The sequence below is a fragment of the Artemia franciscana genome, chromosome 10 (assembly GCF_032884065.1).
Source record: "Artemia franciscana chromosome 10, ASM3288406v1, whole genome shotgun sequence".
Taxonomy (NCBI): Eukaryota; Metazoa; Arthropoda; class Branchiopoda; order Anostraca; family Artemiidae; genus Artemia; species Artemia franciscana.
In genome coordinates this window covers 24,907,587-24,931,528 of record NC_088872.1, presented here as the reverse complement: position 1 = coordinate 24,931,528, position 23,942 = coordinate 24,907,587, and the positions used below count along the sequence as shown (strand labels likewise).

The window sequence follows — 23,942 nt, the reverse complement described above, 5'->3', positions numbered from 1 at the left end:
CTCTCTCTCTCTCTCTATGTGTGCCAGTTTGTCTGAGTGGATATTTGCTTTGTCTCTGCAGAGTTTGGAAAAAATCAAGCTCATCTCTCTCAGAATTTGGTAAAAGCCCTGTTAACCAATCTCTGATTCTAATATTCGCTCCTTTGATCCCACTAGAAGTATATCCATCTCTAAAAATTCCATTTCTTGCATCTCCGACTTTTTAATAAACGTTCGACTTGTGGGCGTACCCTGAAAAATAATAGAAACACAAAAAAATAATGCATAAGACATTCTTATTGTAATAACTACATGTAGAATATCATAAAAACAAAAATAAATGCTTTGAATCTATTCCATAAAATACTTCATTATGTTTTCTGCTGATATGACATTTACTCCATTTTGGGATCATACGTGACTTTTAACATGGTTTCAGCTACAATTGCTTCACACATTTCATCATTGGTATTATTGGTATTACTGTTGGTATACAATAAATGTTAGCAATATTATTCAAATGCGAATTGTTCTTTCAAAAATTCATCTTTATGCCCCGTTTTTATACTGTCTGCCAAAACCATTTTTATTTTGTTTTCGATTTCACTGTCAACTACCACATTGTTTTAAGACAGTTCGCAGTTTTGGCACATAGAAAAGATATGCATTCTGACATTATTGCGGCAGTAAACATTTCTTTTTCCCTCTGCTTTCGTTTCAATGCTAATACAAGAAAGATGGCGATAGAATATATCAACGGGTAACCTATTAACAGAACCATTAGCAAGAGGTGGATCTTCATCGTCAACTATTAGTTTCAGGTTTGTCTTATCTTTGAGAACTACTTTCTCTAGAGGTACTACTGTCGCATATCTTCCACCATAAGAGTTAAATCATTTCGATCCTCCAAAGAAATTTAATCTCTCACTGTCATGGAAACGCACGCATACATTTCCAATAAGATCTCCATTAATGCTTGTCTCATAATTCAAATATTTATCTTCGTCAGCATTCAACGCAACGATGCTTTATCAAGTGCACATACTTTCTTGAAATATTATATTTTCACATTTTTTTTCATATGTGATGCAAGTGTTTATCATTCCAATAAACAAAAATAATATATGAAAACATATAATAAACTAGGTGGTGTCCATGACCAGTCATAGAGTACCACTGGGGCTGCCGCATAAGAAAATCGAAAAAAAAACATGTTCACCAGTTCAAGAATTTCCAAGTTTAAAAACTCCAAGTCCCAAAAAATACTAAGTCCAAAAAATTTTTAATTCCGAAAACTGAGTGCAAAAAATTCTTAATCCAAAACAGGAAGAGGTTTGGGTGAGGGGGAGGGGGGCTCTTGGAGGTTGTAGGATCGTCATATCATTGCTTAAAATATGTACGCCTTTATATATTTCGACTTTATGCAAGTCCTTAATGCTAATCAATATTTTCAAACAACAACAAATTTATTCATATAATTTTCATGACTTGATATTAAGTATTATAATAACTGGGCATTGCTTTTATCAAATATTTGCCAATCATATCCTGACTGGAATATGTAAGTCATTCACCCAAAAGCCTCAGATACCTATCTGGGAGGCTGGTTGTGTAAATTGCTCAAGGCTATAGTTTAGTATAGGCAAACTTTAGTACCCAAATAAGGGTGTAAGGTCTGTACCTGTTATAGCATCACTACTAATATTAGTGAAAATGTTTTAGTTTAATGCAGAGGAGGAGAAACCTGTGCATGAACTATTTGAACGGCAGATTACAGGAAAATAGAATTTAAAGAAAGCGGAGATAACATTAAAATGTGAAATGAGGAAATGTGAACTGGAGGCCATGGATAAGATTGCTGAATACCAACAAGATGCAGCCAGACGGTATAATAGCAAATATTCTTCTAGCAGGTTAATAGATTGAGAAGCAATAGCCAATCTGGACTTATCCAAGTTAAATATAGGAACGGGACTATAATTAGTGATAAGGAAAGAGTTAAAGTAAGAGTAAGAGGAGAACTTTTTGAGAATGTGCTAGAGAAATTGATTATGGATTGTTTTAGGTGCCTGACTGACTGAGTGTATCTCAAATAGTAAGTTGTATGAAAAAATTAGTTCAATCCTTCTTTCTACTGCTATAATGAGATAAAGCATGAGATAGCTAGGACATGTTCCGTGGATGAAGGTTCTGTGGATGACAGGTTGCCAAAGGTAGTCCTTGTCAACCAACCACCTAGGGTCAAAAAAAGCGGGTCGTCCTCGAATTGGGGGGGGGAGGATGTTGTAAGGAAAGATTTAAGGGAGATTGAAACTTCTTGGTAGGGAGACGAGTGTGAAAAATGAGGAGAAAATGAGCAAAAAAAAACATCATCCTGGAACTCTAGAAAGTGTAACTTTCCTGGCTAATGTAACAAAAAAAATACCACCGCCATTAATTGGCAGTAAACAGAGTAAACAAAAAAAGAATTGGATGATTAAAATTACGTAAGAGTATAACCCTAACGTCCTTTTACTAAATAGATATTGAAAAAATGTACATATCATTAAATACAAATAAATCTAAGCTATGTATTAATATGGTTATTGTTAAAATTAATCAACATTAAACAATCCAAATTATTGGTTAATTGAGTGACCTATAAAAACATCTATTTAGAAAGAACAATTATAATGTTTTGTTTTATTCATTTCTTTAGTGCTTCAACCTTATTCACTTATGTATAGAATCCTTATTTTGTTCTGATTCCAAAAATATCACTATTTACCCCCTGGCAATCAACAGATTGTCTGTTTGAACAAAAAGTATTGCCAAATTTACCCATTTTGTATGTGCTTATTTTTTCACGTTTCAATAAGACAGCAATGGTGAAACTTTGCACAAGGCTTCACAAATATAATAATATTCATAATTGTGTGACAACCAAAAGAAAAATCATAGAAAATTGCGATTTTCACGTATGAATAGACCTAATACGGATCCAGGGGAAAAAAGTTTTCACTTTGATATCCTTGGTACATTTAAGACTTAAAACAAACATCAATTATTTCGTATATGGGGAAGACTACCCCTCCTGTATCTTTACGCTCAAGTTTGGATTTTTACCCTCAATACCTTAAGAACGACTCCTAAAACACAGGGGTTAATGGAATGGGATAAAAAGTATTTTTTTTTGCAACTCCAATAAAACTTTCACAAACAATAAAAGGTACTTGCTTGTTATAGTGACCAAACCGAAGAAGTTACGTTATGTTGATCCTAATGATATATACCAAAACATAATGAAAACATAATACTTTAGAGACAAAATTAAATTATGGAAAAAACAACAAAGAACTATGAAAAGCAGGCCGCCAAGAACACCTTCATGGAACTATGGAAAGCAGGCCGCCTAGAACACTTTACATTAAATACCTAACCTTACCACCTATATATATATATATATATATATATATATATATATATATATATATATATATATATATATTAAACATTTAATTAAAATATACCTGCAGAGTACTTTGTCTCGCTCAGGCTAAGGTCAGTATCTCCAAGTGGAAACAGAAAACCGGTTCAAACAGTTCGTGGTAACGAACTATAGTAAGGAGCGATCCGGCTCAATAGTAAACGAAACTTTAAAAAATGGGATCTTGATACTTATAGATACATCAAAAGAATTGTATTTTTATGCTGATTTAAAATATATAAGTTTCATCAAATTTAGTCTTACTTATCAAAAGTTACTAGCCTGAAAAAATTTGCCTTATTTTGGAAAATAGGAGGAAACACCCCCTAAAAGTCATATAATCTTAACGTAAATCGCATAATCGCATTCAGCGTATCAGAGAACCCTACTGTAGAATTTTAAAGTTCCTATCTACAAAATGTGGAATTTCGTATTTTTTGCCAGAAGACCGATCACGGGTGCGTGTTTATTTCTTTTTCCCCAGGGGTGATCGTATCAACCCAGTGGTCCTAGAATGTTGCAAGAGTGCTCATTCTAACGGAAATTAAAAGTTCTAGTGCCCTTTTTAAGTGACCAAAAATGTTGGAGGGCACCTAGTCCCCCTCCCACGCTCATTTTTTCCCTAAGTCAACGGGTCAAAATTATGAGATAGCCATTTTGTTCAGCATAGTCGAAAAACCTAATAACTATGTCTTTGGGGACGACTTATTCCCTCACAGTCCCCGGGGGAGGTGCTACAAGTTACAAACTTTGACTAGTGTTTACATATAGTAATGGTTATTGGGAAGAATAGAGACGTTTTCAGGGGAATTTTCTTTTGGATAGGGAAGGGGTTGAGGGGAGGGGTTACATGGGAGGATCTTTCCATGGAGGAATTTGTCATGGAAGGAGATAATTTCCATGAAGAGGGCGCAGGATTTTCTAATATTATTAAAACAAAAAACAATGAAAAGATAAATATGAAAAAAAAATTCAATTGAAAGTAAGGAGCAGCATTAAAACAAAACGAACGAAAATTAATACGCATATGAGGAATTCATCTCCTCCTAAATACCTGCTCTTTACGCTAAAGTATTTTTAGTAATTTCAACTATTTCTTCTACGGCCTTTGTGATTCAGGGGTCATTCTTAAAGAATTGGGACAAAATTTAAACTTTAGCGTAAAGAGCAAGGTATTAAAGAGGGGAAAAACCCCCTCAAATTAGTAATAAAATTATACGAATATAGAAGTTCGTTACGAAAGTTAATTCGGAAGTTACGTCTATTTTTATGGCACTTGGTATTAACCAAGTGACATATAGCAATCGCCAATTCTGTCGGTCTGTCTGTCGGTCCCGGTTTTGCTACTTTAGGCACTTCCGGGTAAGCTAGGACGATGAAATTTGGCAGGCGTATCAGGGACGAGACCAGCTTAAATTTGAAATAGTCGTTTTCCCTATTTGACCATCTGGGGGGAGTGCGAAACCGGTTAATTCGAAAAAAATAGAAAAAATGAAGTATTTTTAACTTATGAATGGGTGATGGGATCTTAATGAAATTTGATGTTTGGAATGAAATTGTGTCTCAGAGCTTTTATTTTAAATCCCGACCGGATCTGATGACATTGGGGGGAGTTGGAGGGGGGAACCAAAAATCTTGGAAAACAGTTAGAGTGGAGGAATCGGGATTAAAACTTGATGGGAAAAATAAGCAGAAGTCCCAGATACATGATTGACATAATCGGAACGGATCAACTCTCTTTGGGTCAGTTGGGGGGGGGGAGTAATTCTGAAAAATTGGAAAAAATGAGGTATTTTTAACTTACGAACGGGTGATCGGATCTCAATGAAATTTGATTTTTAGAAGGATATCGTGTCTTCAAGCTCTTATTTTAAATCCCGACCGGATCTGGTGACATTGGGGGGGGGGGGAGTTGGGAGGGGGAAACCTAAAACTTGGAAAACACTTAGACTGAAGGATCGGGATGAAACTCGGTGGGAAAAATAAACACAAGTGCTAGATACATGATTGACATAAACGGAACGGATTCGCTCTCTTTGGGATAGTTGAGGGGGGGGGGGTATTTCTGAAAAATTAGAAAAAATGAGGTATTTTTAACTTACGAACAGGTGATTGGATCTCAATGAAATTTGATATTTAGAAGGATATCGTGGCTCAGAGCTCTTATTTCAAACCCGACCAGATCTGGTGACATTGGGGGGGGGGGGGTTGGGAGGGGGAAACCTAAAACTTGAAAAACACTTAGAGTGGAGGGATCGGGATGAAACTTGGTGGAGAAAATAATCACGTGTCCTAGATACATGATTGACATAACCGGAACGGATCCGCTCTCTTTGGGGTAGTTGGGGGAGGGGTTAATTCTGAAAAATTAGAAAAAATGAGGTATTTTTAACTTACGAACGGGTTATCAGATCTCAATGAAATTTGATATTTAGAAGGATATCGTGTCTCAAAGCTCTTATTTTAAATTCTGACTGGATCTGGTGACGTTGGGGGAAGTTTGGGGTGGGGGAACCTAAAATCATGGAAAACGCTTAGATTGGAGGGATCGGGATGAAACTTGGAGGGGAAGATAAGCAGAAGTCTTACATACGTGATTTACATAATTGGAACGGATCCGATCTATTGGGGGGGGGGTAATTCTGAAAAATAAGAAAAAATGACGTATTTTTAACTTACGAAGGAGTGATCGGATCTTCATGAAACTTCATATTTAGAAGGACCTCGTAACTCAGATCTCTTATTTTAAATCTCAATCGGATGAAGCGTAATTGGAGGGGAAGGCAGTTGGGGGGGGGGACCGGAAATCTTAGAAAATACTTAAAGCGTTGAGATCAGGATGAAACTGGATGGGAAGAATAAAAACCTGTCTAAGATACGTGACTGACATAACCGGACCAGATCTGCTCTCTTTGGTGGAATTGGAGGGGGGGGGGTAATTTTGAAAATTGAGGTATTTGCAATTTACGAAAGGGTGACCAGATCTTAATGCAATTTGATATTTAGAAGGATCTTGTGATTTAAAGTTCTTTTTTAAATTCTGACCAGATCCTTTGACGTTGGGGGGAGTTGGAGGGGAAAACCGGAATTCTTGGAAAACGTGAAAATTGAGGTATTTTTATCTTACGAATAGATTATCTGATCTTAATGAAATTTGATTTTTAGAAAGAATTCATGTCTCAGAGCTCTTATTTAAAATCCCGACCCGATCGTTTGACATTGGGGGGAGTTGGAGGGGGAAATCTTGGAAAAACACTTGGAGTGTATGAATCGGGATGAAGCTTGATGGATAGAATAAACAAATGTCCTTGATACGTGATTGACAGAATCGTACTGGATTCACTCTCTTTGGGGGAGTTTGGGGGAGGGGTTCAGTGATTTGGCGAGTTTGGTGTTTCTGGACGAGCTAGGACGATGAAAATTGATAGGCGTGTCAGGGAGCTGCACAATTTGACTTGATAAAGTCGTTTTCTTAGATTCGACCATCTGGGGGGCTAAAGGGAGAGGAAAAATTAGAAAAAATTAGGTATTTATAACTTACGAGTGGGTGATCGGATCTTTATGAATTTGATATTTAGAAGGACATCATGACTCAGAGCTCTTATTTTAAATCCTGACCGGCGTTAAGCCTCTTATTTTCCTTTTTAAATCAATCTATTGATTCATAGAATTTCGTTAGAGCTCATACCATATGATCTCTTGACTCTTAGCTCTTCTCGCCTCGTGACAAGTGCCATATGAGCTTAGCTCTTGTTTATAAATAAAAACGTTCGTAAGAAATTAAGAGTTCTAGTTGCCTTTTTAAGTAACCAAAATACTGAAGGGCAATCAAGCCTCCTCCTCAGCTCCTTTTTTTCAAAATCGTCCGATCAGAACTAAAAAAAAACACATTTACCCCCCAAAAAAGCAAATCTCGTTCTAAGTATTCATGTGCGGAGAGCCAAAATCAAAACATGCACTAATTCAAAAACGTTCAGAAATTAAATAAAAAACAAAGTTTTTTTAACTGAAAGTAAGGAGCGACATTAAAACTTAAAACGAACAGAAATTATTCTGTATGTGAAAGGGGCTGTAATAAATAAATAAAAAAAACGAGATTTTTTAACTGAAAGTAAGGATCGACATTAAAGCTTAAAACGAACAGAAATTACTCCGTTATATGAAAGGGGCTGTTCCCTCCTCAACGCCCCGCTCTTTAAGCTAAAGTTTTTCACTGTTTTAAAAAGTAGATATGAGAGAAAGAGTCAAACTTTAGCGCAAAGAGCGGGGATTTGAGGAAGGAACAGCCCCTTTCATATAACGGAGTAATTTCTGTTAGTTTTAAGCTTTAATGTCGATCCTTACTTTCAGTTAAAAAAAACTCGTTTTTTTTATTTATTTATTACAGATCAAGAACAAAGTGTGGTCGCTATAACAAGTAAGTACCCAATCAAATTTTTAGTTCGAATGTTTCAAAATGCAATCGGTAAATAAAACGCTTGTAATTACCAGTTAACTACATTTGTTACGTCCATAGACTCTTTAAGTAAAGCACTAAAAAGTCTTAAGTAACCTTAAGACAAAGAGTGGGGATGACAAAGGGAGACAGCTTTTCTCGTGCACAGGATGATTTCCATTCGTCTGAAGTTGTAATATCGCTCTTTTATTGGAAGTTTTATTTGAAAAAAAAACTTGTTTTTTATTTATTTAATTACTCAAAACCGTCTGATCTAATATGGAATGACCTTTTTTCAAGGCTCTTGCAACATACCGTACAATGACGCTGATAACTTATTTAGCAACTATTCATGCTCTAGAAAATTTCGAGCAATCCCAATGTTTGACACGATCAATAACGTTTATTGAAAAATGACATTAAAGCTGACCAAGCAAAAACGTAGGAAATTTACTTCCTGTGAGAGTATTTTCATATCTCTAAAACGTCAAAACAATATTCGAAGTTCACAGTATTAGAATTATACGAAAAATAGTAGTATATTGGAGGCCCGGGCCCTGATGCCACCCTTGGCCTTACCTTCGTCCGATATTTGTCAGATCATTCCTAATATAATGAACATGCAATCTTTTGTCTAAATTTATGATTTCAAATAAACAGGCAGTTAAGAGGAAGACTAGGGAGCAGTGTTTCCACTTTCTCATTTTTTAAATCCCTAATAAAGAGCTAAAAAATCCCTAGAAATCCCCATCTTCAGTTCCAAAATCCCTAAAAATCTCCCATTTTCTAATTACTCCCTGAACCGCTTCTCCCTATCTCATTTTACCCGTACCATTGAAAGGTAACATATTTTGGCTTCTTAGATTGAAGTCTAGCTATCACTACCATAATAGAATGTCTTGTCATGCCGTTTAAAGTGCTTTTCAATCATCAGCTAAACACAAATAGCTTCAAATATACTTCAAATAATATTAAGCAAATAGAAAAGAAAATGTAATACTGTAATGTAGATTACAGTACAAGATGTTTAATGCAGTTCAATCGTAACTTGTACAACGTAATCAGGCCTTATCTTTCCCTGATGTGTCTTTAACATTTTTTGTATGGTGGCTGAAGCTTTCACCATTTTCATGTGGTGAAGTAACTAATTATCTTCACATTCCACACTTTCTTGAGCCCTTTTCATTCCATATTTTGTTTTTAGAATCCCCCGCAAAGTCTATGTTTTCAATTTATTCTGACGGTCAGTTTTTACTACTTTTACAGTACTGAAAAACCTCTTGACATTGACATTTGAAAATGGAACAGTTGAAATAAATAATACTGCCGGTTTTAGGTTAGGATACAAATTCTGTTCCGGCAGTATTTTTTTTCACCAATACCAAACACCAGCAGGTCACGGCATCCATTGTTTTGACGTTTTCAATATCGATGAGGCTCTGCCTCCTCCACTCCTGCTCAGTTTTGGTTCCATCCCATGGGATCTGTCCATACTTCCTAGCAAAAGGTAGCAGAAAAGCAGGCTGAATTGATTGGGCTGACACTGGGTCAACCATTTCAGCATATCTGTAAATGTCGTCTTCGAAATTGAACCTTTTCTGTATCTGGCCTACTGCTTTGATATGGAACGCCTGTGCAGCTTTGAGAACTACTTTGATTGAATCAGGGGGGACGGCGGTATGTGACCTTGACGTACGGAGGGAATCTTGTCCATTCGGACCCAAGTAAACGCTTTCAAGGGGAAGTTAAAACTTCCGATTGTTCACATTGATTTCTAAAGCACTAGTTGATTCCACATAGTCCTTCTGCAGGAAGTTCAATGCTGAGACCAATGTTTTAAGCTTTGTTTATACCCCAAAACTAGAAATATTTTGGTTTCAAGAGCTTAAACTGTGCTTAAATTTGAATTTGTGACAGAAGTGATTGTTATATTTGTAAGTAAAAAAAATGAACAACAAAAAATTTACCAATTATAGTATGAAGGTTCATGATTTTCCCCTGGGTACGTAGGATTGCCAAAAACACGCAATCCATTCATTCCTACATGAGCCATTGTTTTTAAAAAAAAGGCTGTCAGTTTGTTTGTCTGTTAAAAACTAAGGTAATGAAAGGGTAAGAGAGGTGTTCGAATAGTTAGAGCCTACCTCTATTATTCACGTCAGTACTTATAAAGCTGGCTACAATGTTCGAGTTCAAGTTTTTTTGATTTTACACAAAAATCCTAAACATCATACAAGTACTGTGGAGAAAAAGAATCGTACATGCAATGCTTGTCAAAAAAATTTACTACAGTAAGAACAACTACGTACCCTATAAAACTATCAAAATATATTATAACTTTATTTATCTGACCTGTAAAAAAATGACATGCTATCTACCAAATAATGTTATGAAAACACAACCCAAAAATGACAAACCATATGACTTCATTAATCGAGAACAGTCCAAGCTGAAATTATTGTTTTAAGCCCAAATCAGCATGGAACTGTTTCAAACTGTTCTTTGTTGCTAGTTTGTTACTTAGGACTCCTGTACATCTCAATATCTGTGTGGTGTTAAAATTTTTTAAGCAACTGAAGAAGTTCTTCTCTGTGATTCCAAGTTCAATTCGCAAGGAAACAGATCCTAAATCGAATTATCCTGCTTCTCTGATCGAGAAGATGATGATGATGAACAAATTAAAGGAAACCCCCCCAAAATTTCCCTAAAAGTCCATGGGAGAGGAAAAATCCCTAGAAAATCCCCAAATCCCTAGAAAAAACTCTCGCCCCTAAAAGACTTAAAAAATCCCCATTTTAGGGGGGAAATCCCCATAGTGGAAACACTGCTAGGGAGTCACTTATCAGTGCTATGCTACTGTCTGCTGACTAATTTATTATGCTTTCAACTCATTTCTTTTTAAGTGGCTCTAATTGCTTAGGATTTAGCCAAGTTGCATATACCGTTAATTTGTCCAGCTACACTGTCATTTTCTTCGGGAAAAATTACAACAATTCATTCTTATGGCTTCGTGCGTTTAATTTAATGCATTTGTTTGAAACTTAAAAATAAAATGGATGCTTATTCTGGTCGTAGTTTTTCTGGTCATTGCATTCGTGAATGGCATGTTTTTAAATATATTCGACATCCTTTCAAAATGACATATAGTAACCACAAAAATGACAATATTGTTCCATCATTATTCCATGAAGTGAGTCTAAGGCTTTTTTTACATCCTCTTCCATCTCATTATTTCAGTCGTATTTTTTTTATGGTTTTTATTTAGTTTCTAGTTTCTTTCTTATCACCGACAAATAGTATTGTACATATTGTCAAAGATCCGAATATACTATTACTATCAATGTCATTCTGTTATAGAGCCAAACCGCATGAGGCCCGTGACCTTCAATATCAACTTAAAAGCCCCTTATTCAGCTAATCCAAGAGGAATTCCGACAGCTGTAGGTAATTTTCCGTAGTCTGGATATAAAACTCAGTTTTCAAATCATCATCGAGATGATGAATATTCCTTTTGAAGGGTTCATGTGGCTTCCCCTCCATCTGTATCTTCTTCCTTACCCCTTGTATCCCCAAATGTAGCTTCTACGCCTCCAACATTCAATGAGATCATCATTGAGGGGATGAGTATTCCTTATAGAGGGTTCATACGGCTTCAACCTCCGACTGCATATTCTGTAATAACTTCTTCTGCCTACAAACCTACTTTCTACGCCCCCAAGGATGCATGTCTTCGTTTTCGTTCCGTGATAGCATATCTGACACAGTAAGGTGACAAAACCAGTCACCTGATCAAATGGCTAAGCTTTATATAATGACATGACCATTTTTGTGTCCTCACACAAAATTCTAGTGATTTGATCAAATTCCTGAATTCTTCAGCAAAACTACAAAACAAATCGTTCTTTTCAAAAAATACAATGCTGCAAAAGCTACGTTATTTCCTCACGACGCACCAGAATTTGCCAAATGCTACCAAAATAAATTATAAAAACCAAATTATTTTGAAAATTAACTTCTTGGACATAACTGCAGCATGTCAAAAGTACAGTATGTGGGAATCATCAGCATTAACTCTGCTACCGTTAGTGAAAGTAATCTATCTTAGAATACAAATAATTAGAGATGAACAGAGACAAAACAATAAAATCTGATATCTGATAAGACTGTACGTTCCAAAAGAATTAAACGCAGATTATCCGTTTCGGTTGTCGCATATTGAAAATCCAAGAATGCGTACTTATGAATGTCTTCACATAACCTAGTTTAAACCAGAAATCGACTCCTGAAACTTTCACTCGACTAACTCACCGACCTTCCAAGTCAGCGAAAAGCTGCCAAATTCTTATCAAAAAATTCGCTTGCAAGAAAATCAGTAGCATCGCCAGATAGAGCAGTCAAGTGAGGGAGAATGGGGGCAGAAACCCTGGGAAATTATTTCTTTTTTAGTTTAGAAAGTTAAGTTACAAGTTAATTGCTAAAAGAAAGTAGGGACAAGAAGAAATGTGCCCATGAGGCCGAGTCCTAGAACACAACAGCCTTGCACCAAGGGGAAGATAGTGCTGAGCAACAGCACTTTTAGTTTCCTATTTTATAGGGTCAACACCTTACTTGCAAACTTCACGATTAACTGTAAAACTGACGAAGTAAGAAACCTTATTTATTTTTTCAAGTGTTTCTTCATGCACAAATAAATATATTTTCTCTGATTAGGCACCAATCCCAAAATGGATAACAAATGAGCCCCCTCCAGATGTGTCGAAGAATATATTTCTATGTATTAGCCCAGTGGCAGCATGCCCCAAAATGTAGTTTTTGCACAAATTCAGAGGAAGTATCCCAGAAAGTATCGCTCCGACAGTTCTTATTCGGAAAGGGGGGAGGGCCTTCTATTCACAGGCGTAAGTTTCACTCCCACGTATTTTATTTTGCCTTTAAACCTAATGCCGATGACACTATTGCCAAAATCTTATTCACACATAAGATTTATTTTCTTTCGTTAAAAAATTGCTTTATTTACGCAGCAACACAAAGCTGTTTCTTCAATTGTGCACTGTAGAACTATTACAGAGATATTGCGTAATCTTACAGATCATTCATACGCATCTTGCTATTGGCTTTTTTACAGCAAGTATGCCCACCTACGCTCCTTTAGCGCTGAAAAACTTGTTTCGTTTTTTTTTCTTGACTCATAAGAGGTTTGATAAATTCACCAGATTGTTTCAGAAAGTTGTTAAAATTGACTCACATTTATTTATATTTTGTTATCCAACAGGTCTTGATAAAAAAAAAAAGTGGTTTTGTCAGGTTACTGCAACTTGTCAACTTAAGGCTCAGCTAGGCTACTCCTTTGTGAAAAAAATGACTGCTTAAGGGTGACTTACTTCTTTCAACTGATTAGTTAACCTCTGGTTTTGTTCTGTCAGCTCAACTATTAGCGACTGTTTTTGTCTTTCCAATCTTTTGAGCGATTCAATCTTTTCTGCGTTTTGTAGTTTTGTTTCTTGGAGGTCTCCCTGAAGTTCATTGACCCTTGATTCCAGTTCAGACTCAACAGCATCCAGTCTCCTGCGAATGCCATATTTTTCTTGCTCCAATAGCTAAAAAATATTTCATTAATTTTGTTATTTAAAAAAAAACATTCATATAGAGTGTTAATTTTAAAGTTTAAAAATGTGATTTTGTTTACGCTAGTATCAACAATTAAAAGAATCCTTATTATTCCAAAATACACCTGATTCTAATATTTACCCCACAAAGGATGCAATCTTGAAAAAAATTATATCATGAAACCAGATATTCCGAGATTCTGCGGAAGGCACAACAGACAAAAATATGAATTATGTATTCCGAGAACCAACGTGAGAAACACGATCACGATGCCTCTTCTGTTTCTTTCCAGGGATAATCTTATCGAATAAGTGGTCGTTGAACATCGGGAGAATGCTTATTCAAACGGAAATTAAAAGTTTTAGTACCTTTTTCAAGCAACATTAGAGATCAGACTGCAACAAAGTACTTCTACCATTTGTTCCTCTGGCTTTGCTTGTTCTTGCAAGACTTAGCTCTGCTGAATACGACGAGCCAAGTCAGGACTTGGCTTGTTTACTTCTGTGCCATGACTCGTTTCTGAAAGGAACAGGTGAAGAACGGTCCCAAAGGCCCCACTTTGAGCCCCATTCATAAATTTCAAATTGTCAGAAAAAAGTGGGTTGGCGTGGGGGACATGGATTGGACAAAGACCCGAATGGCTCAATTTGTGCCTTTCAGCGATAAAGACGAAAAATCCCTGTATCGCTCTGATTACAACAAAGTGTAATTTATTCACCTTCTTTTATTAGAATGTATCTATGAAGCATCTATTTTGTGTGGGCTACCAGTATAATTTTGAAACCCTTGTCCTTGTCCTTGAAGTTGCTATGGCACTCCCAAAGATAAATTTGTTTATGTTTCTGATAAGAATGGCAATCTTAAAATTTTGATTCTATGCCATCTGAGGTTAGGGCGATTATAATGGATGTTGAGGGTATGTTAAGCTGCTCTTCAATCTGTTTTGACCCTTAAAAAGGAAATACAACTTTAATTTGCAAATTTTAACTTTAATTAAAGTAATTTAACTGAACTTTAATTTCCCCAAATCTTTACAACCTCCCGTTTTGCGTGATAAGGCCGGGGAATTTTTTTTTCGACAAAAAAAAACACAATTTTTAGAGGTTTCAAGACACATTATGAAGGCTAATTGGTGGCAACATTGAACTCGTATCTACTTACCTTTTATATATACCCTTTCTAAATTACGAACAAAATACCTCACTGAAACTTAAAATTCTTAATTTCACTTAAAATGATTTGTATTCTAAGCAATCTTTTTTGAGTTTATTTGTCATAACATCAACAAAAAATAATTTCACAAGGCTAATGGATGTTTACCGATAACAGCTACCGCAAACAACAGGGGCGAATCTCCAGCACTTTTATCTGGACCCCCTTGCCCCCCCCCCAAATGAAACCCCCTGGCGAACAGAATTGGGTCTACCCCACCCCCTCCTTCAATCCTCTAAACGATTTGTGTCATTTGTGCTTTACTGAAAATGGTGTGTGTTTTACTCAGCATGGTGTTTGTCAAAACATTAAAATCAAAAACAAATCACCATAATAATTAAAATTACCAAAAGTAGATATTTTCGAAGACCACATTGACTCTCCATGACGTAAAAATAACATTTCAATAGAGACAAATCCTTTTATTTGACAGTGAAACAAACGAACAAAATCACTGGATGTTTCGGTGACATTATACAGTGGCCGTCATCAGCAGATAAATAGTTTATCTGGTGGTGACGGCCACTCTATATATGATCGAAAAATCCAGATGTTTTTCTTGTTGATTTTTCACTGTCAAATAAATGGTTTGTCCCTATTGAACTGTTGTTTGTAAGATTGCAATAGTGCCAATTCCTGTTCGTTTATTTGACTTGACTATTCATTTTTATTTCTATTTGTTTTAGAATACATCAATCATCCATATATTGCTATGTATATGTTTGATGTGATAATTACTTTGAACTTCAGTCCATTTTTTGTTTCATTTATTCATTCATAGTTATTTATGTTCGTTTTAAGTTTGTATTATTATATGACTGTATGTCTGCTTATTTTAGGTTTTAATGTGGCTCTTTACCTTTCTTTGGAGAACTTGGCTCTTTTTTGGAAAACTTTTTAAAAATTAATTTTTGTTCGTTTTTGAATTGACAAAGCTTTGATCATTGGTATATTGTAGGAATATTTGTAAGAATTCAAATATTAGATTTTAATTTAAATTTTGGTAAAATTTAAGTATTTGGTCAAAATGTTCGATCAGTAGCAGTTAATTGCGACAATTGCTTAAAGGATATTTCTGCTGCAAATCATCGGGTGGACTGAGAGGGGTTTTTATTTATATGAAACAGAAATCTTGGTATTTTTAGCCTATTCTAGGGCTGAAGCAATCCCTACCCAATCCTGTCGACATCTCTGAATACACATGTATCTCAATCGACTTTTTTATTGAAATAATTTTTTATGAAGAATAATAATAATAATTAAAAAAAGAAAAAACGGGCGTCATGAATGAATGCAACCAGATTTGTTTACTTATTTTTCCCTAGGCCCTTTTCCTTGGCATCCATTTTTCAAATGGATGTTCCCTTGGCCCTGTTTAACATTCCCTGAAATTTTTAAGCAAATCAGCAAAAAAAAAATCATTTTTTGCGCTACAAATTGAAACAAACAAAATTTTTTCCAAATAATTTTTTTCTGTGCTCAGTAAAATGCACTTGGTCCACTCTACTTACAGTGATAGTTTCATTCATTTTGGAGAAAAGCGGTGTTTGTCCCATTTTGGGGTTTTACGAACGGATGCAACTCAATTTCTTGTCAAGATATTTTCTCCTTTTAGGTTTATTTACCCCTGTGTATACGCCCAGAAAAGTGCGACTCGATCAGAGACAAAACAAATATGGGCCTATTTTAGCCGTCACAAATCAATACAACATATATTTTTTATATTTTCAGTCTTCAATTAGGTTCCCTCGTTCCAGTCTACGTGCGAAGCCGTATCCAAGGAGGGAGGGTTTTAAGCCCCCCCCCCCAAAAAAAAAATGTTCAATTCGTAAAACGTAACAACAATACATATTAACAAATTTTTGACGAGTTTGAAAGTACTTTTGTATTCCCCCTCCCCCTGAAAAAAAATACTTGATAGGCCCTTGCCTTTAGATTTAAGCCGATAGGATAAAAAAAAGTTTATTGCCAAGTTTCAGGTGCCACACATTAATAAAACAAAACCACAAAATACTTTGTCTTTATTAAGGTCTACCTGACCCTGTCTGTATGCCATGTAAGTTTCAAGCTTCTCAGAGTTGAAACAAATTTGATTACCTTGTTCGTACGTCACGAATCGATACAGCCGAAATTAGTTTTAAATTTTTGTCTCTATAAATTATATTCGCTTTCTTTAATTCTCTCTCAAACCCTTGCAGCACTGCTTTTATTCGATAGTTCAGAATCAGAACTGGGAGTCAGAGAGTCCGTAGTAACGAACTGTAAGTTAAAGAGCGACTCTTAAAAAGTAGCATTTTGATAACAATTGGTACATCAAAAGAACTGACCTTTTATGCTGATTCCCAATATTTAAATTCATTAAGTCTAATGTTACCGATCGAAAGCTACGAGCCTGACAAAATGATTACAACTTTCGAAAAAGGAGAAAACAATCCTAAAAAGTCAAAGATCTTAATGAAAGTCACCATATCAGATTCGGCATTTCATAGAACCCTACTGTAGAGTGCTCAAGCTCCTATCTACAAAAATATGGAATTTTGTATTTTTTGCCTGAAGAAAGATCACGGATGCGGGTCTTATTCGTTTTTTCCACAGGGATGATCGTACCGAACCAAAGATCCTAAAAGATCGAGAGATGGGTCATTCGAATGGAAATCAGAAGTTAGTACCTTTTTTAAGTGACCAAAACCTTAGAGGACAACTAGCTCCCCTAACACACACCCTTTTCTCCCAAAGATATTCGAACAAATTTTGAGATAGCCATTTGATTCAGAATAATAGAAAGGTCCAATAAAATGCCTTTGAGGATGACAAGACCTCCATAGCCATTGGAGAAAAGGGCTGTAAGTTACGCAATTTGCCCCCTGTTCACATAAGTATTAATCTGTTATTGAAATAAACAGAGGCTTTCTTTAGGGAATTTTTTGCGAGGAGAGAACTTTCCTTCGTAAGAATTTTCCGTGGGGAGGAAAGTTTCGAGGGGAATATCTAGGAGAAATTTTACACTTGGTTTTCCCTTTTCTAGGCTACAACTAGGCTACTTTTTCTCGGTACAAACCGTTTTTTGTAATTTTTCGTCTTCATCAACGGTTTCTTGCCACTGTCTATACTTAACTTTAAAGCCAGTCAGGAAATACCGAAATATGATTTTCAAATCTGTGTCCGAATTAATTAAGTTTTTTGACTAAAACTTTCTTTTCAATTTTTTCTTGTATTCATGGATTAAAGACTTTAGGGAATAAGTTTTCAGCCTATCAATTTTTTGGGGCCTTTTATATGCCTTACTTTTGGAGAGTTCATCCCCAAAACCTCAAAATTTTCTTACATTAAAGTCCCCTTGGTCTGGAGACTTACAATCTTAATTTTAAATTTGTTCGGAAAAAAATAATTTGCCCTTTTTCGGGCTCTTTTCTTAGGGGCAACCAAACTTTTTTTTTGCAATTGTATTTGGATTCGGATCTTCTTAGGTCTAGGACTTAAGGGTATAGGCTTTGAGCCAATTAGATAAAAGTTTTTGGTTCCTTTTTACGCCCCATTTTTAACGGGCTCGTGTACCCAAATAACCTGTTTAGTTGTATATTGGGATCCTCTTGGCTCAAGGGCTAACAGCTGTAAGTTGATCACTGACCAGATAAAAAAGTTTGCTAGTCTCCTTCTGGGCCCTCTTACGCTCTGTCCAAAAAACCTAAGCAATCATTATCATATCTTTCTACGATTCTAAACTAGATTGTCATTTCAAAATTTTTATACGAGATGGCGGAGGATAGAAAGGCCTGGGTAACAAAAAGAGCAAGAGAGTTAGGCAGGTTGTGCTCAGGCTACTTTCAGCTTTTTAAAAGAGCCCTTTTCGATGGAATGACCCGTCCTCCTAAGCTTCCACAACCCCACCTCTCGTACAAAGTGGTAAGGAAGAAAAATAATGCATGGGAGACATGAGGCTCATTACTATAGGCAACGCAAGAGCCATTGCCACTGACTGATTATGACTTTAAAAATTATATATTAGATAAGTTTTGCTTTCCATTCTACAAAGAACTTTGGCTACATATATATACTAAATAAAAGAAATCAGATTTTTCAGCTGAAAGTAAGGAGCGTCATTAAAACTTAAAACGACCAGAAATTATTCCGTATATAAAAAGGGGTATTCCCCTCCTCGACACCCCGCTCTTTATGCTAAGGTTTTACTCTTTCTTACAGCTCTACTTTTTAAAACAATAAAGACTTTAGCGTGAAGAGCCAGGCGTCGAGGAGGGGACAGCCCCTTTCATATATGGAATAATTTCTGTAAGTTTTAATGACGCTCCTTACTTGCAGTTAAAAAAAAACTTGTTTTTTATTTAATTCCTGAACGTTCTTGAATTAATGCATGTTTTGATTTTGGCTCACCGTACATGAATAATTAAAACTAAATTTGCATATTATTTTTTTTTTTGGCTAAACGACTTTCTCATAGTTTTGATCGGACGATTTTGAAAAAAAAGGGGGAGGCCTAGTTACCCTCCAGTTTTTGGTTACTTAAAAAGACAAATAGAACTTTTAATTTTTTACGAACATTTTTATTAGTAATAAATATACGTAACTTACGAATTAACTTACGTAACTAATTCCCATGTTTGTATATTTTTATTACGTATATGAGCGGGTTTGCCCCCTCGTCAAAGCTCACCAAAGCTTGAATTTTGTCCCAACTCTCTAAGAATGACCCCTGGATCACAAAGGCCGTAGAATGAATAGTTGAAATTTACTGAAAATACTTTAGCGTAAAGAGTGATGTATTGAGGAGGAGACGAGCCCGTATATTCGTAATAATTTCTGGTCGTTTTAAGTTTTAATGCTGCTCCTTACTTCTGGATGAAAAAACTTTTTTTATTAATAATGATAAAAAACCCTGCGCCCCTTTATGGAAATTCTCTTCCCTTATGATAAATTTCTCCATGGAAAGATCCTCCCGCGTAACCCCCTCCCCCGACCCCCTCCACACCGCGAAAAAGTCCCACTGAAAACGTCTGCACACTTTCCAATAAACATTACTATATGTGAACACTGGTCAAAGTTTGTAAATTGTAGCCCCTCCCTTGGGGACTGTAGGGATTAAGTCGTCCCCAAAGACAAAGTTATTAGGTTTTTCGACTATGTAGAACAAAATGGCTATCTCAAAATTTCGATTTGGTGACTTCGGAAAAAATTAGCTTGGAAGGGGGCCTAAGTGCCCTCCAATTTTTTTATTACTTAAAAAGGACACTAGCACTTTTAATTTCCGTTAGAATGAGCCCTCTCGCGACAGTCTAGGACTACTGGGTCGATACGATCACCCCAGGGGAAAAAAACGACTAAACACGCATCCGTGATCTGTCTTTTATTCTATAACTTTTAGGGGGTGTTTCCCCTTATTTTCTAAAATAAGGCAGATTTTCTTACTCTGGTAAATTTTGTTAAGTAAGATTAAAACTGATGAAACTTATATATATTTAAAATCAGCAGTATAATGCGATTCTTTTGATGTAACTGTTGGTATCAAAATTCCACATTTTAGACTTCCGGTTACTATTGAGCCGGATCGCTCCTTACTACAGTTCGTTACCACGAACTGTTTATATATATATATATATATATATATATATATATATATATATATATATATATATATATATATATATGTATATATATATATATATATATATATATATATATATATATATATATATCTATATGATAGACCTAAGTTTTACAGACACTTTCAATTTTGTGGTTTAACGCAAAAATGAAAATACCTCCCGGGCCTGGTTAATTTTAACGCACCAATTTTTCAAATTCAAAATATTTAGCAAAAATAGGTAATTAAAGAATATTTAATCATATATGTCAAAGCTTCATTAGAGGATGTAAAGTTAAGAAGCTTTTTATGCTCAAAGTTGTCTTTAGCGTAAAGAGCGGGGCGTTGAGAAGGAAAAGCCCCTTTCATATACGGAGTAATTTCTGTTCGTTTTAATTTTTAATGTCGCTCCTTACTTTCATTTAAAAAACTTGTTTTTTTTTATTTAATTTCTGAACGTTTTTGAATCAATGCATGTTTTGATTTTGGCTCTCCGCAGAGGAATAATTAAAACAAAATTTGTATATTTTTTTGGCTAAATGGCTTTCTCATAATTTTGATCGAATGATTTTGAGAAAAAAAGAGCGGGGGAGGAAGCCTAGTTGCCCTCTGATTTTTGGTTAATTAAAAAGTCAACTAGAACTTTTAATTTTTTACGAATCTTTTTATAAGTAAAAGATATACGTAACTTATAAGTTAGCTTACGTAAAGAACTTTTGTATGCTTATGTTTTTATTACATATATGAGGGGGTTCGCCCCCTCAGTACTTCGCTCTTTACACTAAAGCTTAAATTTAGTCCCAATTCATTAAGAATGACGCCTTAATCACAAAAGCCGCAGAATAAATAGTTGACATTACTAAAAATACTTTAGCGTAAAGAGCGAAGTATTAGGAGGAGGTGAGCCCCTCATATGGGTAATAATTTCTGTTCGTTTTAAGTTTTAATGCTGCTGCTTACTTCCAGATGAAAAAAAAACTTTTTCATTGTTTTTTTTAAGTAATGTTAGTAAATCCTGCGCTCCCTTCATGGAAAATTTCTTCACCCATGACAAATTCCTCGATGGAAAGTTCCCCCAGCATATCCCCCTCTTCTCAACCCCTGCCTCCATTCAAAAAATCCTCCTGAAAACGCATGTACACTTCCCAATAACCATTACTATATGTAAGCACTGGTCAAAGTTTTGAACTTGTAACCCCTCCCACGGGGCCTGTGGGGGAGTAAGTCGTCCCCAAAGACATAGTTATAAGGTTTTTCGACTATGCTGAATAAAATGGCTATCTCAGAATTTTGATCCGTTGACTTTGGGAAAATAATTAGCGTGGGAGGGGGCCTAGGTGCCCTCCAATTTTTTGGTCACTTAAAAAGGGCACTAGAACTTTTCATTTCCGTTAGAATGAGCCCTCTCGCAACATTGTAGGACAACTGGGTCGATACGATCACCCCTGGGAAAAAAACAAACAAAAAACAAACAAACAAATAAACACGCATCCGTGATCTGCCTTCTGAGAAAAAATATAAAATTCCACATTTTTGTAGATAGAAGCTTGAAACCTCTACAGTAGGGTTCTCTGATACGCTGAATCTGATGGTGTGATTTTCGTTAAGATTCTATGACTTTTAGGGGGCGTTTCCCCCTATTTTCTAAAATAACGGAAATTTTCTCAGGCTCGTAACTTTTGATGGGTAAAACCAAACTTGATGAAACTTATATATTTAAAATCAGCATTAAAATGCTATTCTTTTGATGTAGCTATTGGTACCAAAAATCCATTTTTTAGACTTTTGGTTACTATTGAGCCGGGTCGCTCCTTACTACAGTTCGTTACCACGAACAGTTTGATAACAACCCAAAAACAGGGATATAGCCTATTCTAATATATAATAGACATAGATTCTAATAAAGGATATATTCTTTTTTTCTTACTCCAAATGTTGCAAGAGATTTTTGCGACCCATAAATTTGAATTGCACGGCCCCATATGAGTGCGCAACTAATTAGAATGTTTGTGGCCCAACGTATAGCAGAGAATATAGGCCAAGTTATACCAACAGCAAGCTATAATGTTTTTTTGCCTGTAATTTCAATTTTGCTGAAGATTGCCAGTATGACCCATGTAAAGTTTTTCCTTAATAACTTGATTTAAATGCAACAACGCTGACCAATGGTTTACTGCGTAATTCTCACGACAGGTAGCTGGGAAACTATCAGCGGTGAGTAACTGTGGTATGGTCTTCTGGATCCGTAGAAGCATTAAAAGTAATATATCACAGCAGGATAGCCTCTTTCACAATCGAAAACCCAAAAAGGTTTTTGCACTTTCATCTTTTGCATCCGCTGCAAAATACTATTGTACACTGTAGAAAAAAAACCAGAAACATAGCCAATCGATGCTAAAAACTCGTCAGAGTGTCATAATTCTCCAAAGCAACCTTTAATTACCATCATACCAGGTCAGGCTTTACGCATAGGGCGTAGGGATGCACAATGCGGAGGAGCACAAAAAAACACTGAGCGATTTTTTCTTAACAAAAACTGGACTGATATGATTTATCGTCAATGTGCCGACGATTCACAGAAAAGTGATTTTGAAACAACACAGGAATTCCGTAGTTGCTTACAAACTTTCAGACGTCTCCCAAGAATGACAAATGAGAGGTCGGTACCACCTCTCTATTTCATTACTTTTGGCTCGTCAGTCATCAGTTGCCTTCTGTTCAGGGCTTCCATGATTTCCGAATTTTCGAGGATTTCTCCGTAAATCTCTGTGTCTCCCCACAAAAAAATTACTTGGCCTTAGGGGCACCAAAACGCTTGGGCCAAGGGGCACTGAAGATTTAAATCCGGCCCTGCTTGGTGCTGTTAATTAACTTCTCTTTATTGTCAGGAATCCTAATTTTCCATTTACCGAGCAAAAATCCTGCGTTTTATTAGTATTATTATTGCTATTATTATTATTTTAAGCAGCCGAAGCCACACCTTGCGACTCTGACTACTTGTGACTGCGACTGCAAATACTTGCGACTGTGAGTACTTGAGACTACGGCTACTTGCATCTGTGATTACTTGCGACTGTGACTACTTTCGACTAAGACTATGGCTACTTACAAATGAGACTACTGACAGCTCTGACTACTTACGACTGCGACTGTGACTGATCTACTCGTGACTGTGACTGCGGCCACTTACGACTACGGGTGCAACTACTTGGGACTGCAACTACTACTAATACTATTGCGATTGTGACTGCTACTATCACTTCTACTGGCACGAGCAATGGTACTGCTAATACAGCAGCTGCTAATAGTACAGCTAAACTACTAAATCAAAAGAGCATACGTGCATTCAAGTTGTCAAAAGGAAACATAGATGCAATATCTTAGTAACAGTATAGAATATTAAGTTGAAACTTTCAGGGAAAGTTAATGAAGATGCGAAACTACATGAATATCCTAACACGCCATCCCGATTGTCAAAAAGGCGTCTGTGCAATATCCTAAGAACAGCTAAGTTTATTGCTTTGGAACTTTCGAGGCATGTTGCTGGGGAAGTTTAACCAAATCAAAAGACAATGCGTGCATTCAAGGTTGTAAAATTCTGTATCAGTGACATCTAAGAAACGGCAAGTTTGTTCAGTTGAAACTTC

At 35.9% G+C, this 23,942-nt stretch overlaps 1 protein-coding gene across 2 annotated transcripts in view; it reads right to left on the bottom strand.

The window, feature by feature from the left end:
• The window catches only part of LOC136031964 (bicaudal D-related protein homolog), a 117,107-nt gene that overhangs the window by 90,502 nt on the left and 2,663 nt on the right, over positions 1-23,942 (bottom strand). For both annotated transcript variants that reach the window (XM_065711979.1, XM_065711978.1), the window contains exon 2: positions 13,262-13,477. In XM_065711979.1, the coding sequence (XP_065568051.1) occupies positions 13,262-13,477 (216 nt within the window). The remainder of the gene's footprint in view (positions 1-13,261; positions 13,478-23,942) is intronic.